This window comes from Toxotes jaculatrix, chromosome 6, assembly GCF_017976425.1.
Source record: "Toxotes jaculatrix isolate fToxJac2 chromosome 6, fToxJac2.pri, whole genome shotgun sequence".
Classification (NCBI taxonomy): Eukaryota; Metazoa; Chordata; class Actinopteri; family Toxotidae; genus Toxotes; species Toxotes jaculatrix.
In genome coordinates this window covers 8379660-8395842 of record NC_054399.1, presented here as the reverse complement: position 1 = coordinate 8395842, position 16183 = coordinate 8379660, and the positions used below count along the sequence as shown (strand labels likewise).

Below are 16183 nucleotides of genomic sequence, written 5' to 3'. Positions count from 1 at the left end.
GAAACACAAAGGGAGAACAGGTTACAAAATAAAAGTGGAAATCACAAGACAGACAGAAAACAAGAACATAACAGAATTTTCTGGATGTGACACCATGTGATGGCTGTCCGCTTCACCCATGCCAAAAACCACCACTGGTTATCACGGGTTATTGAGCGTAGACTGATGAGGGGAAAAATGGATTTAAATAATTTTAGTATGAGGCTGCAACATAATAAAATGTGAAAAAAGCGAAGAGGTCTGAATACTTTCTGAATGTGCTGTATCTGCTGTCAGTTAAAAAAAGAAATATGTCACTATCCTGACACACCAGTACAAAAGTTCAGCGATCAGTCCCACACACAGCACCATTCCCACACTTTGAGCAGTGAGATTTATCCTGACATTGCAGAACATCATTTGTTTTTTCAAGGGTTCAGGAAGGACCTTTTCCAAATGCGACACAGACCTCTTGTCTTTGTCACCCCCACTTACACAGGTCAGGACAGAGCAGAACAGCTGAATAACAGTAAGAGATATGCATGGAGGAAAGGATTTATTGCTGGGGTAATCTGTTTTACAGACCATCACTGTTATTTGCCCTAAAGAATTTAGAGTCTTCTATGTCAGCACTTTAATGGGACCAGAAATAAGTCTGATGATGTCTTACATCAGATGAAGGCAACAGTGTGGGCGCTCTGTCTCTCAGTAATTTGTTGCTGTTAAAAACATGAATTCATAACATGTCAGGATGCAGGGCAACAGTGTCGCTAAAAATGCAGAACACTGAAAGACAAGATATCATACAATGTACAGTCAGTGTACAGCCATTTTGGGCCAATTCTGAATCATTTTACAGGCTATTTCGTTGTGTTGGCTCCAAAGTTTACCAGCAGCCCTCACTGTGTTTCACTTTTATGTGGATTTTTTTTTTTTTACTGAAAAAAAATAACAACTTTACAAACAGCAGGTCACATTTCCCAAAAGGTCAGCAGAAGTATAATAAGTCATTAAGCCAGTCACTCAGCCAGTGCATTCACACTGTACAGTAAACATCCAGGTATTCTATGATAATGTCTGATTGAATAACCCAAGTGAAATATAAAAGTCTGACACTGATCCCTGGTCTCAGCACATTAACATTCACTTACTGTGCTGCTGTGGTACAATGATTTAAGTTTGATACAAGGAGAAAAATTATGATTTAAGTCTAGTGGTGTTTTAAACTTAGAAAACATTTTGTCAGTATATGACAATACCAATTCTGGGTAAGTAAGTAATTTCTTAATCAGTTAATTTTCATGATGATATTCATTGATAGTTAAATTTTTATTTATTTATTTATTTATTTTTTGACAGAGAACTGGTGATTGTAGGTCGCTCACTGAAAATGAAGTTGACACTAATCGTCCTCCTTGGTGAGTGTTAGTTTTATTACTATGGCAGTATGCATAATTGCTGAGTTGATGTGACTCATAACCGTGCATGAGCTCTGTCACATCTGATGGTGAATTGTCATCCTTTTATCCTATTAGGTAGCTCCTTAGCTGCAACTACTTTGGGCTGGAAATATCATTACACAGATACAACCATGAACTGGACCCAGGCCCGACAGTATTGCAAGACCCATTACACAGACATGGTGGTAATCCAAAGTCAGGAAGAGAATGATTATCTGGTCTCCCTGCTACCAAATCGATCTGGGAGTCCATATTATTGGATTGGAATCACCAAAAACCACATGAATGAAACTTGGACCTGGGTTGGGAATAACAGCACATGGGTTGGAAATGAGTCATGGGCAGAAAACGAGCCCAACAACAACCACAGCACAGAGTTTTGTGTGGAGATCTACGTCAACACAAATAAAAACCGAGGGAAGTGGAATGATGAAAAATGCTCCAACCAAAAATACGTTGTTTGTTATGAAGGTACGTAAAAGCAGATTGTTTTTAAAGATTGTTACAGTTTCAGAAATGGTAGAGGTTTTAGTATTGCACATTTCCTTTACAGCCCAATGTAATGCAACCTCATGTGGCAGAGGAACATGCAAGGAGACCACAGAAAACATAACCTGCCACTGTGAACTGGGCTTTAAGGGACACAGGTGCCAAACAGGTGAGGAGAGAACTCTTTGAAAGCAAGTCACCAATTGTTAGAGCAGAATTACAATATTATTATTGTTCTTACCATAGGTGATGTTTATTTAAAGTATGGGTTAACCAATGCCGATGTGTACAATAAAACCGATTCTGGGGGAATGTGATTGTTCGTCCTTTCCATACTGGCTATGAAGAGATTATGTACCAGTAACCATATATAACAACCAGTGCTAACATGCTCACCTTAACTACTTGCAACCGTGTTTAGGGTTGCTAATTTATGATTGAATAATCACTTCTCAGGGGAGGGGTTTACTGAAAGGTCCATTGTCATCCAGCAGTTCCAAACAGTCTGACTCACATTCATCAGGTGGACACAAAAAATAATGTTCCCTCCAGTACTGTCACCTGGCCTTCCCAGTCCATCTGTGCGCCTGTTCTCCTTGCGAATTAACCCATCCATGTCTGCAACACCCACCTCACCTTTCTCATCTGCAGCCATAGACTATATATTCCTGCCCTCCACTCACATTCGTAGATGGTTCACCTTTTTGTCATTCCTGTGTTCATGCGTTTCTGTTCTGTAACTGTCTGTTTTGCCCGTAAGTTTGAATCTCATGATTGAAAAGCTGGACTGTTCCTGCCCGCCTCCTCTGTGTCTGCCTCTGGTGCCCCTGGATGTGACAAGTTGACTCTCTTCATTGTGCTCTTCTTCAGAACATTGCATTTTTTGCCAGAGTTTTCGCATGGTCATCATTAGCCCTGCATCTGTTTCCTCTGTTTCCTGAGGCCAAGCTGAGGGCCGTGTTCAAAACACTGATCAAAATACTTACATCAGGATGTATGTGGTGTAAAAAATGTAGCATTTTCACAATAGAATGCTATCTTTGGCTTTGCATAACTGCATCCCTGTTTATTTAACCTGTTTAACCTCTTTTTGCCCACAGTTGTGGAATGCCCCCATCCGCCACAGCCTGCTTACGGACACTTTAACTGCTCGGGAGGAAACCAGACATTTAACTCAACCTGTGAACTTACATGTCCCCCAGGCTTCCTGCTGACAAGCCCAACATCTATTACCTGTGAGGCCACTGGGTCCTGGAGTGGTCCAAGACCTATTTGTACAAGTAATTATTTGGAGTTACATAAAGGTTTTTAAAATATTTGAAAATAAGAACAAATACATTAAAATCAAGGCTGATATTCATAGAGCTGGTTTTGCTGCTTCTGAATCATAATTTGATGTTATAATGGGCAACCACAGATGTAGAAGTAGTAGTTGTAGCTTGTTTAGAAGAAAATGTCACACTGTCAAGTATTGTATGACACAATATAAATGACTGTTTGATTTTTCTCAGTCTACAAACAGGCTCTGCTGGCTGTGGCTGGGTGTGGTGCTTTCTCAGGCTTCTGCTGCATCTGTTTTTGCTGGATGAAACATAGAAAAAGTCAGTGTTTCTCAATTACGCTTTATAGAAATTAGAGATACCATGCAATCTTATTGCAACACATCAATAGTGATCGGTTTGTCTTTTCCTTTCTCACAGGAAAGAAACTTACCCAAGTAAGGTCAGTGTTGAAATTGGGCGTTTGTTCAAAGCTGTTGCACCCATTTATGCACCATATGTGATCTTATGTGATCTTTAACATTTAAAAGGTCCATTTACAAAAATGTTGAGTAAGTGTCAATCCACTTGTCCTTCATAGGCAGCCTGAAGAAGAGACAAGTCCATCCAGTGAGGTGCATGGATGACGGACAACTGGAACTTCATTTATGTCTTGTTAAAATAGATCTGTAACAACCCAAATGAAGTTATATTAATTATAGTTCATTGTTAATAAGTATAGCTGCAGTCACTGGCTGCTTAGACTATATGCCAAGACATGTCAGTTAAACATTTTGTCTAATGTACTATATCTCAAAGCTTAATTTGAATACACTGCATGAATAGTGTATGTGATGGTTTATTATCAGGCTGTGTATATGTAATCTCAAAACATGCATTTAATAACACTGGAGTTTGCATTCATGTGATACTGTTAATTTGTTAACAATAAATGTAAATAAACAACATTTAAATCAACAAAATATTTTAGAACTTTATGTAAGAGAGAGATGGGGAAGAGAGAGTTGGAGAGAGAGAGAGAGAGAGAGAGAGAGAGAGAGAGAGAGAGAGAGAGAGAGAGAGAGAGAGAGAGTGTGTGTGTGTGTGCACGCTTTCCAGAGTGTTATGGGTGGTGGAGTGGTGCCCTTCCTGAAGGGAAGTTATGGCAAGTGATGTTACGGAATTAGTCATTGCCTCACTCCCTCAGGGACAATTAATACCATTTTACCATTGATCGTCAGCAAAGTGGAGTGAATTAGTGACTGAAGACAGATCAAAGGGCAAGACCTGTGGACTCTCAGGGCAAGTGGCATTCATTCATACATGTGTGAATACATACTTTACATTCACACTTATGTGCAATTATGTGAAAAAAAATTCTCTTTTTTCAGATGTGTCAAGCATCAGTTATTAGACAAAGTCTCCATCACAGGGCACTGATAGCTGCACTGATTGTATTTACTCAAGGTAAGTCTGCATAATCCTACAAGTGCCAAACTCTTTGTTTCAACAGGTCATTTTTGTCTCATTGTCCATGTACCTAATCTTAGACCTGAGCAGTGGAGGAGGAGCACAGGCATGGACCTACAACTACAGCACCAGTCCAAACCGGAGATGGGTTGAGGCCCGCCAGTGGTGCCAGCAGCATTTCACAGACATGGTGACCATCCAGAACCAGGAGGAGTCTGACTTTGTCAACAATCTGCTGCCATTTAACCAAAAATATTACTGGATAGGCATTCACAAAGTGTCTGGAGTCTGGATCTGTGCAGGAACAAACAAGAATGTGACAGAAGACACTCAGAACTGGGCACCAGAGGAGCCAGACAACATAGTGGGTCAGGACTGTGTGGAGATTTACATTAAGAGGGAGAAAGATACAGGCAAATGGAACAATGAGAAATGCCGCAATAAGAAGGGAACAGTCTGCTACTCTGGTAAACCACTCTCTCACTCATGTTGTTTGACAGATACATGCTACTCCTGTAGACTTATCATAGCATGTAAGATTTCTTTCTTTCTGTATGTAGCTTCTTGTACACAAGATTCCTGCAGTGCACATGCAGACTGTGTAGAGACCGTAGGGAACTATACCTGCCAGTGCCACCCTGGTTTCCTTGGGCCACGCTGTGAAGAGGGTGAGCAATGTCATAATACTGAAACTGGTCATGACCTCTTCCTGTGATTAATTAAATAATATATTTTTGTTTTGTTTCTTTCCCTCTTCAGCAATCACATGCAAACCCTTGCTGGATCCAGAACATGGTTCTCACCACTGTTTCCATCCCTATGGGTCTGATCATTTCAACTCTTCCTGCCATTTCCACTGTGAACTTGGCTTTCGTTTGGTAGGCGCACCCCAACTGTTCTGCCAAACTAGTGGAAATTGGAGCCACCCACTTCCTTTGTGTCAAGGTATGGCCAGTGGATATCAGCAGTGTCAAAATATTTTATTATTTGTTATTTCAGATGTCAAAGTTACAAGGAAAACAATTTTTACTGCCTATTGTAGCTGAACAGTGCCCAGCGCTGAACCACACCAGCATCAGTGGAGGTCATATGAACTGCAGCCACCCCATCGCACCTTACAGCTACAACTCCACCTGTGAGGCCAGGTGTGATGAAGGCTATGAGCTCAGTGGAGAGGGCCAGATACTTTGTGACCACACTGGCCAGTGGACAGCTAGCGTCCCAGCATGCACAAGTAACGTGACTGTCTTTACCTTTAAATAGTAAAATTAGACCAAATGCAGTTTTCAACTTGATGATTAGCTTAACCTGATTAAAAATGTAACGATTTAATGTTTATAACAGTATGCAATCTGTGAAGTCCTATGTGAACATTACTTGTGAAATGCTTTTCCCGTGACTTCCCTTTTTGTGTTACTTGAACCCTGCTAAGAGACAGATTGGCACCTTTAACTAATACTTATCTGCCCTCAGTGTGTAGTCACATCCTGTCGAGACTGCAAAGCAGATCAGAGGCAGGTCACACCTGTCATCACTTTACTTCACACTCATTTATGTCTGCATTGGACAAACAATATTGTGATTTAATGTGGCTGGGCAGTTACTGTTTTCTTTTGCTATAAATTATGTCAGCATGATTATTCACGCCAACACCTCATGCTCATGCTATGTGTATAAACGTAGAGTCACAATACACAGTGGTCCAAACTGATATATTTCGAAAGGATGCTGATTTGTATTGAGTGGGCTTTGTGTGATATCTGTATCCCACCACAGTAAAAAAGTGCTCCACCATTTTCTTTCCTGGTACGGGCAACATGACCTGCGAGCACGCTCTGGAGCCTCTCTCTGTCGGCTCGCGGTGTTACTTCACCTGCCAGGAAGGCTACTACCTGTCTGGAGATGACGTACTCACCTGTCTGACCTCAGGACAGTGGAACAAACCTACACCTACATGCACAGGTGGGTCACAGAATTTCTGAGTGATTCTTCTGTTTACAGAGCTTTCATCGGTTCTCTGAAAGCAACACAAGTTTCCTGAAAATAGACAAAATTGTCCACTGCGCTCATGAATAATAGCGTTTTGTTCTTCTCCAGTGGTACAGTGCAACAGTCTAGAGGCTCCACCCCATGCCTCCGTGCAATGCCAAGACCCTTTAGGAGTGTACAGCTATGGCTCAATATGTACCATGCAATGCGAAGAAGGATTCAGTCTGATTGGCACAAACATGACAAAATGTTCTTCACAGGGCAACTGGACTCACACACTTCCTGTCTGCCAGGGTATGACCACAGATGACTAAGTGATGAAGTAAACAGTCAGTAAAGTTTTTTTTTTGTGTGTGTTTTTGTAACTGGTCTTTCCTTGTCTTTTGTCCTTGAAGCTAAGAAGTGCAGTCGCATAACTTCTCCCCCTCATGGGTCCCTGTCCTGTTCTGACCCAAATGGTTCCTTTAGTTATGGTTCACGGTGCAAGTCAACCTGTGATGAGGGTTTTCTTCTGAATGGGACGGCTGAAACAGAGTGCACCTCTCTGAGCATGTGGAGTGCAGACATCCCACATTGCTTAGGTAAATAAAATGTCTGACTCAGTTTGTTATATCATGGTTTAGATAACATTCTGGCACCACATAAAACTAAAATATCTTGTTGGACTCTTCCTCTCTTTGTTCCCCACCAGCTACAAAATGTCCCCCTCTGACCACTCCAACCTACGGCTCCTTAGTTTGCTCTGATCCCCATGGAGAGTTCAGTTTTGGTTCTCAGTGCACGTCAACCTGTGAGGGGGGCTTTCTCCTGAATGGGACAGCTGAAACAGAGTGCACCTCTCTAGGCTTGTGGAGCGCAGACATCCCACATTGCTTGGGTAAATTAACAAAAAAAAACCCAAAAATATAAGTCCCTGTATTATACTTGAATGGTTTAGATTGCATGACTGTACCTCTTTACCAAGCAAAGCTTTTGAATATCTCCTTCTCTGTCTCTGTTTCTCCCTCAGCTAAGAGATGTCCCTCTCTCGACCCTCCATCTCATGGCTCTTTATCCTGCTCTGATCCCCATGGAGAGTTCAGTTTTGGCTCTCGGTGCACATCAACCTGTGAGGAGGGTTTTGTCCTGAATGGAACAGCAGACACTGAGTGCACCTCTCTGGGCACATGGAGCCGAGAAATAGCCCACTGTCTGGGTAATAAATCAGAACATGAGCGCTGCACTTTGCAGATATTACCCCCTACTGGGCATGTTGTACAGTATGGTACACTTGTTTTTTTAGAATATGGGTTCGTGTGCATGCAATTATCCATGCATTTATTTGTATCATAAGCAACAGAAAAGTAATGCCATTAACTTCTCAAATGTGGAATCAGTATTTAGGTCTAGGAGATAGCCTCCTTTTTTACCACTTTGCTTCACATGATGAGCTGTGTTTGCCCCGCAGCTGGTGGTCATACATTATGTTCAATGTTATCTATAGCACGTCCATGCCCCCTATTGGCCAATGCTCCACAACATGGGAGGATGAACTGTACCCATCCACACTCCCCTTTCAGCTATGATTCCCACTGCAACTTTGAATGCAATGAGGGTTTCTGGCTGAGAGGAACTCCAACAATGACATGCAACAATTCAGGCCACTGGAGTCAGGATCTACCCACTTGCCAGCGTGAGTTCCCAGCATTACCGTAAATGTATTCATTTTGAGTCTGGTGTTCAAACAGCTGCTCTAACTACAATTTCTGTTCTTTCCAGCGGTACAGTGTGAGGCCATCCATACCTTGACTTTAGCCCTGTCTATGAACTGCTCCCACCCTCTGGGGAATTTCAGCTTTGGCTCTCAGTGTCTCTTTACCTGTGAAGATGGGTTCTTCCTGAATGGCACAAAGGAGCTGCTTTGCTCCTCCTCTGGGTTTTGGAGTGACAGTCTGCCTAACTGTACAGGTAAATCACTTTTGGAATTAAAAATGACCCTTTGTTTACTTTTTCAAGAAATTACAGTATTTTCTGGTATAGGTATGTATGAACACTCTTTGCTATATGAGAATGGTGGTGGTTATTTATTCACGGAAGGATTTAAAAAGAAAAAATCATAAAAAACACACATAATGACACACAACACGACAGGAAATGTGCAATGAGAAAAAGACAGTTAAAGTTAAAATCTCGTGTTCACTGGAATTTTTATGTGTTCCTGTGAAAGGTATGCCAGTGGGGACTACCATGTTGATGCATGGTGGAGTTGGGGTGGCCTCTGTTGTCGTGCCAGTTGTCCTGATAGGGCTGGCTTTGTTATCTTTGTTATGGATACTATTTAAGAAAAGAGGTGAGACCTACTGTAATGATATTACACAATTTCACACATATACATACACACATAATGATGTAGCATACAGATTGTATTCCTCATACTATTTTCTGATCTTTGCAGAAAATGCAATCATACATGATGTGCCATCATGGGAAGAAAGAGAGAATCCAGCATTTGAGAGCTGAATATATTTTTTGTTCCTTTTTGACACTTTTAATTTCTTTAGGAAATCATTTCAAATACTGCAACTTAACGTTTGCTCTTATTATTATGTGAAGCTTGGTAGTTTTAGTTTGAGACTACCAAAATGTTGGATGATTGGATGTTGATTTCACATTAACTGTAATTTTAATTTACATTCTGGCTTTAAAATTTAGCTTAGAAATCAACTTTTACACATTTTGCATGAAAAGCCCTTTTTTTATTATCAAAAAAACAAAACAAATCATGCACGATAGACCTACAGTAAAGTTTGTGTGCAGCTTTTGCTTTGTTTCTTGCTTGTACATTCCTTAAATTGTCTTATCTCTTAAATTGTCAATAAATTATAACCATGCTTACTTCATTATTGCTTTTTTTTTTTTTAGCTGACTCACCAACTTCTGCACATTATGCTCTTGATCAGTGTTGGCATACTTTCAGCAATGTCTAGTGTGATGTGGCTCTGGTTACCCACATATGACTTCCTCCATAATAGAAGTTCATATTGTGAACTTTGTGGGGTTGGTCGGGGAAGTGGCAGAGAACCACTCAAATGGCCAAACTGTCACAAAGTGTCAATTTAGCACATTTCGTGGCCAGAAAGCTCCTGTCACAGAGTGGTGAGGAGGTGATCTATTATCAGTCTCAGCCCAATGTGTCACGCTGGGCCATGATCCAACACTGAGGGGCAATTTACTACCCCCACAGTAACTACAGAATAAACTGTCTGTCTGGAGACTTACGTGGCATTATATATGAAGAATGATATATATTTTGTACAACAGATTAAGGTGTAAATGAATTGTCAGATTTATGAAGAAATCTACTCAAAGCCTGTGTTTGCAGTACAGAATCATCCTTGTGTATCTGTGCCAATAATGCAGCAGAAATATGCCCCCACACTTTAAATACGTGCAAATGGCCAATGGAGCATCTTCAGCAAAGCGTGTGCATCTGTCTTGGCGCTGTAACAGCATGAAGCCAATTATAGCGGTTAAAAGACAGAGGGTTTGTGGCCTATGGCTGGCATGAAGGGTGCAATAAATAACAGAACTGTTGACAGGAAACTGTTTGGCTACCGTCAGAATAATAATGAGGTTATTGCTACCCACTGTGACCGTATGATCAAGGTTTGATTAATTTTCTCGTCCCACCCACTGCTGCTGGAAGCCTTATCCTCCTGAGACCCGCCAATTCATTTTTGTCCTCTGTGGGGGACACGAGTCTGTGATCCCTAGGTCAAAATATCATTTATAGAATCTATCTCAATCGTACTGTCCTTTTAAGTGGACATCCTGGGCTTGTGATGCCTCAGTTGTGGGGTTGTGACAGACATTCTTGGGCGTTCTGCTAAGTTTAAATTCTTGGCTTTGGCACCATGTTTAACTACATCGTTAAGTTAGACTGAATAGTTTTAATTAATTTTGTTATATATATATAAAAAAACAAAACAAAACAAAACATGTTCTCTTCTTTGGCCCTGATTTGCTAACTGGCATCTTTCATCTTTGCATCCAGACCAACTGACAAGTTGCAATAGTAAAGGTCTGACCGAAATGTGCTGATTTCCTCCTTCATTTAAAATGAGATCCATAAAAACAGTTCAAAATTCAAGTGTTCAAATATGTATTGTTCATGTAACTGTTTTATCTACTTTAATGTTCTTGAAATGAACATCATTTTTAAAGGAAATCCATACAAAAATTATTTCAGTATCTTAAAAAAAAAAAAAAAAAAAAATTGAAAAAAAAAAACTGAAAAAGAAAAAAACACGCAAGGCTCCCATCTGTAGCCACCCCGACAGAGGAGACCCTTGCTTGTGGAGGCTAGAGATGGGAGCCGCAGCCGCAAGGCTCCCATCTGTAGCCACCCCGACAGAGGAGACCCTTGCTTGTGGAGGCTAGAGATGGGAGCCGCAGCCGCAAGGCTCCCATCTGTAGCCACCCCGACAGAGGAGACCCTTGCTTGTGGAGGCTAGAGATGGGAGCCGCAGCCGCAAGGCTCCCATCTGTAGCCACCCCGACAGAGGAGACCCTTGCTTGTGGAGGCTAGAGATGGGAGCCGCAGCCGCAAGGCTCCCATCTGTAGCCACCCCGACAGAGGAGACCCTTGCTTGTGGAGGCTAGAGATGGGAGCCGCAGCCGCAAGGCTCCCATCTGTAGCCACCCCGACAGAGGAGACCCTTGCTTGTGGAGGCTAGAGATGGGAGCCGCAGCCGCAAGGCTCCCATCTGTAGCCACCCCGACAGAGGAGACCCTTGCTTGTGGAGGCTAGAGATGGGAGCCGCAGCCGCAAGGCTCCCATCTGTAGCCACCCCGACAGAGGAGACCCTTGCTTGTGGAGGCTAGAGATGGGAGCCGCAGCCGCAAGGCTCCCATCTGTAGCCACCCCGACAGAGGAGACCCTTGCTTGTGGAGGCTAGAGATGGGAGCCGCAGCCGCAAGGCTCCCATCTGTAGCCACCCCGACAGAGGAGACCCTTGCTTGTGGAGGCTAGAGATGGGAGCCGCAGCCGCAAGGCTCCCATCTGTAGCCACCCCGACAGAGGAGACCCTTGCTTGTGGAGGCTAGAGATGGGAGCCGCAGCCGCAAGGCTCCCATCTGTAGCCACCCCGACAGAGGAGACCCTTGCTTGTGGAGGCTAGAGATGGGAGCCGCAGCCGCAAGGCTCCCATCTGTAGCCACCCCGACAGAGGAGACCCTTGCTTGTGGAGGCTAGAGATGGGAGCCGCAGCCGCAAGGCTCCCATCTGTAGCCACCCCGACAGAGGAGACCCTTGCTTGTGGAGGCTAGAGATGGGAGCCGCAGCCGCAAGGCTCCCATCTGTAGCCACCCCGACAGAGGAGACCCTTGCTTGTGGAGGCTAGAGATGGGAGCCGCAGCCGCAAGGCTCCCATCTGTAGCCACCCCGACAGAGGAGACCCTTGCTTGTGGAGGCTAGAGATGGGAGCCGCAGCCGCAAGGCTCCCATCTGTAGCCACCCCGACAGAGGAGACCCTTGCTTGTGGAGGCTAGAGATGGGAGCCGCAGCCGCAAGGCTCCCATCTGTAGCCACCCCGACAGAGGAGACCCTTGCTTGTGGAGGCTAGAGATGGGAGCCGCAGCCGCAAGGCTCCCATCTGTAGCCACCCCGACAGAGGAGACCCTTGCTTGTGGAGGCTAGAGATGGGAGCCGCAGCCGCAAGGCTCCCATCTGTAGCCACCCCGACAGAGGAGACCCTTGCTTGTGGAGGCTAGAGATGGGAGCCGCAGCCGCAAGGCTCCCATCTGTAGCCACCCCGACAGAGGAGACCCTTGCTTGTGGAGGCTAGAGATGGGAGCCGCAGCCGCAAGGCTCCCATCTGTAGCCACCCCGACAGAGGAGACCCTTGCTTGTGGAGGCTAGAGATGGGAGCCGCAGCCGCAAGGCTCCCATCTGTAGCCACCCCGACAGAGGAGACCCTTGCTTGTGGAGGCTAGAGATGGGAGCCGCAGCCGCAAGGCTCCCATCTGTAGCCACCCCGACAGAGGAGACCCTTGCTTGTGGAGGCTAGAGATGGGAGCCGCAGCCGCAAGGCTCCCATCTGTAGCCACCCCGACAGAGGAGACCCTTGCTTGTGGAGGCTAGAGATGGGAGCCGCAGCCGCAAGGCTCCCATCTGTAGCCACCCCGACAGAGGAGACCCTTGCTTGTGGAGGCTAGAGATGGGAGCCGCAGCCGCAAGGCTCCCATCTGTAGCCACCCCGACAGAGGAGACCCTTGCTTGTGGAGGCTAGAGATGGGAGCCGCAGCCGCAAGGCTCCCATCTGTAGCCACCCCGACAGAGGAGACCCTTGCTTGTGGAGGCTAGAGATGGGAGCCGCAGCCGCAAGGCTCCCATCTGTAGCCACCCCGACAGAGGAGACCCTTGCTTGTGGAGGCTAGAGATGGGAGCCGCAGCCGCAAGGCTCCCATCTGTAGCCACCCCGACAGAGGAGACCCTTGCTTGTGGAGGCTAGAGATGGGAGCCGCAGCCGCAAGGCTCCCATCTGTAGCCACCCCGACAGAGGAGACCCTTGCTTGTGGAGGCTAGAGATGGGAGCCGCAGCCGCAAGGCTCCCATCTGTAGCCACCCCGACAGAGGAGACCCTTGCTTGTGGAGGCTAGAGATGGGAGCCGCAGCCGCAAGGCTCCCATCTGTAGCCACCCCGACAGAGGAGACCCTTGCTTGTGGAGGCTAGAGATGGGAGCCGCAGCCGCAAGGCTCCCATCTGTAGCCACCCCGACAGAGGAGACCCTTGCTTGTGGAGGCTAGAGATGGGAGCCGCAGCCGCAAGGCTCCCATCTGTAGCCACCCCGACAGAGGAGACCCTTGCTTGTGGAGGCTAGAGATGGGAGCCGCAGCCGCAAGGCTCCCATCTGTAGCCACCCCGACAGAGGAGACCCTTGCTTGTGGAGGCTAGAGATGGGAGCCGCAGCCGCAAGGCTCCCATCTGTAGCCACCCCGACAGAGGAGACCCTTGCTTGTGGAGGCTAGAGATGGGAGCCGCAGCCGCAAGGCTCCCATCTGTAGCCACCCCGACAGAGGAGACCCTTGCTTGTGGAGGCTAGAGATGGGAGCCGCAGCCGCAAGGCTCCCATCTGTAGCCACCCCGACAGAGGAGACCCTTGCTTGTGGAGGCTAGAGATGGGAGCCGCAGCCGCAAGGCTCCCATCTGTAGCCACCCCGACAGAGGAGACCCTTGCTTGTGGAGGCTAGAGATGGGAGCCGCAGCCGCAAGGCTCCCATCTGTAGCCACCCCGACAGAGGAGACCCTTGCTTGTGGAGGCTAGAGATGGGAGCCGCAGCCGCAAGGCTCCCATCTGTAGCCACCCCGACAGAGGAGACCCTTGCTTGTGGAGGCTAGAGATGGGAGCCGCAGCCGCAAGGCTCCCATCTGTAGCCACCCCGACAGAGGAGACCCTTGCTTGTGGAGGCTAGAGATGGGAGCCGCAGCCGCAAGGCTCCCATCTGTAGCCACCCCGACAGAGGAGACCCTTGCTTGTGGAGGCTAGAGATGGGAGCCGCAGCCGCAAGGCTCCCATCTGTAGCCACCCCGACAGAGGAGACCCTTGCTTGTGGAGGCTAGAGATGGGAGCCGCAGCCGCAAGGCTCCCATCTGTAGCCACCCCGACAGAGGAGACCCTTGCTTGTGGAGGCTAGAGATGGGAGCCGCAGCCGCAAGGCTCCCATCTGTAGCCACCCCGACAGAGGAGACCCTTGCTTGTGGAGGCTAGAGATGGGAGCCGCAGCCGCAAGGCTCCCATCTGTAGCCACCCCGACAGAGGAGACCCTTGCTTGTGGAGGCTAGAGATGGGAGCCGCAGCCGCAAGGCTCCCATCTGTAGCCACCCCGACAGAGGAGACCCTTGCTTGTGGAGGCTAGAGATGGGAGCCGCAGCCGCAAGGCTCCCATCTGTAGCCACCCCGACAGAGGAGACCCTTGCTTGTGGAGGCTAGAGATGGGAGCCGCAGCCGCAAGGCTCCCATCTGTAGCCACCCCGACAGAGGAGACCCTTGCTTGTGGAGGCTAGAGATGGGAGCCGCAGCCGCAAGGCTCCCATCTGTAGCCACCCCGACAGAGGAGACCCTTGCTTGTGGAGGCTAGAGATGGGAGCCGCAGCCGCAAGGCTCCCATCTGTAGCCACCCCGACAGAGGAGACCCTTGCTTGTGGAGGCTAGAGATGGGAGCCGCAGCCGCAAGGCTCCCATCTGTAGCCACCCCGACAGAGGAGACCCTTGCTTGTGGAGGCTAGAGATGGGAGCCGCAGCCGCAAGGCTCCCATCTGTAGCCACCCCGACAGAGGAGACCCTTGCTTGTGGAGGCTAGAGATGGGAGCCGCAGCCGCAAGGCTCCCATCTGTAGCCACCCCGACAGAGGAGACCCTTGCTTGTGGAGGCTAGAGATGGGAGCCGCAGCCGCAAGGCTCCCATCTGTAGCCACCCCGACAGAGGAGACCCTTGCTTGTGGAGGCTAGAGATGGGAGCCGCAGCCGCAAGGCTCCCATCTGTAGCCACCCCGACAGAGGAGACCCTTGCTTGTGGAGGCTAGAGATGGGAGCCGCAGCCGCAAGGCTCCCATCTGTAGCCACCCCGACAGAGGAGACCCTTGCTTGTGGAGGCTAGAGATGGGAGCCGCAGCCGCAAGGCTCCCATCTGTAGCCACCCCGACAGAGGAGACCCTTGCTTGTGGAGGCTAGAGATGGGAGCCGCAGCCGCAAGGCTCCCATCTGTAGCCACCCCGACAGAGGAGACCCTTGCTTGTGGAGGCTAGAGATGGGAGCCGCAGCCGCAAGGCTCCCATCTGTAGCCACCCCGACAGAGGAGACCCTTGCTTGTGGAGGCTAGAGATGGGAGCCGCAGCCGCAAGGCTCCCATCTGTAGCCACCCCGACAGAGGAGACCCTTGCTTGTGGAGGCTAGAGATGGGAGCCGCAGCCGCAAGGCTCCCATCTGTAGCCACCCCGACAGAGGAGACCCTTGCTTGTGGAGGCTAGAGATGGGAGCCGCAGCCGCAAGGCTCCCATCTGTAGCCACCCCGACAGAGGAGACCCTTGCTTGTGGAGGCTAGAGATGGGAGCCGCAGCCGCAAGGCTCCCATCTGTAGCCACCCCGACAGAGGAGACCCTTGCTTGTGGAGGCTAGAGATGGGAGCCGCAGCCGCAAGGCTCCCATCTGTAGCCACCCCGACAGAGGAGACCCTTGCTTGTGGAGGCTAGAGATGGGAGCCGCAGCCGCAAGGCTCCCATCTGTAGCCACCCCGACAGAGGAGACCCTTGCTTGTGGAGGCTAGAGATGGGAGCCGCAGCCGCAAGGCTCCCATCTGTAGCCACCCCGACAGAGGAGACCCTTGCTTGTGGAGGCTAGAGATGGGAGCCGCAGCCGCAAGGCTCCCATCTGTAGCCACCCCGACAGAGGAGACCCTTGCTTGTGGAGGCTAGAGATGGGAGCCGCAGCCGCAAGGCTCCCATCTGTAGCCACCCCGACAGAGGAGACCCTTGCTTGTGGAGGCTAGAGATGGGAGCCG

At 48.1% G+C, this 16183-nt stretch overlaps 2 protein-coding genes across 4 annotated transcripts; both read left to right on the top strand.

The window, feature by feature from the left end:
- Positions 1-1119: 1119 nt before the first annotated feature.
- LOC121183910 (E-selectin-like) lies at positions 1120-4154 on the top strand. 3 transcript variants are annotated; one of them, XM_041041220.1, is made up of 8 exons: positions 1120-1247; positions 1339-1397; positions 1515-1910; positions 1993-2097; positions 3131-3208; positions 3440-3529; positions 3629-3650; positions 3789-4154. In XM_041041220.1, the coding sequence occupies exons 2-8, from the start codon at positions 1370-1372 to the stop codon at positions 3832-3834; spliced, it is 765 nt and encodes a 254-aa protein (XP_040897154.1). In that variant the 5' UTR covers positions 1120-1247; positions 1339-1369; the 3' UTR covers positions 3835-4154. The 3 variants fall into 3 exon arrangements, with proteins under 3 accessions (XP_040897154.1, XP_040897152.1, XP_040897151.1); XM_041041218.1 differs by having other exon boundaries at positions 3029-3163; XM_041041217.1 differs by having other exon boundaries at positions 3029-3208.
- A 224-nt stretch (positions 4155-4378) lies between these two features.
- On the top strand, positions 4379-9516 carry LOC121183909 (selectin P). Its single transcript, XM_041041216.1, has 15 exons — positions 4379-4489; positions 4579-4654; positions 4738-5124; positions 5218-5325; positions 5417-5602; positions 5700-5891; positions 6434-6619; positions 6755-6940; positions 7042-7227; positions 7338-7523; positions 7656-7841; positions 8130-8318; positions 8405-8593; positions 8853-8975; positions 9081-9516. The coding sequence occupies exons 2-15, from the start codon at positions 4579-4581 to the stop codon at positions 9143-9145; spliced, it is 2445 nt and encodes an 814-aa protein (XP_040897150.1). The 5' UTR covers positions 4379-4489; the 3' UTR covers positions 9146-9516.
- The last annotated feature ends 6667 nt before the right edge of the window (positions 9517-16183 follow it).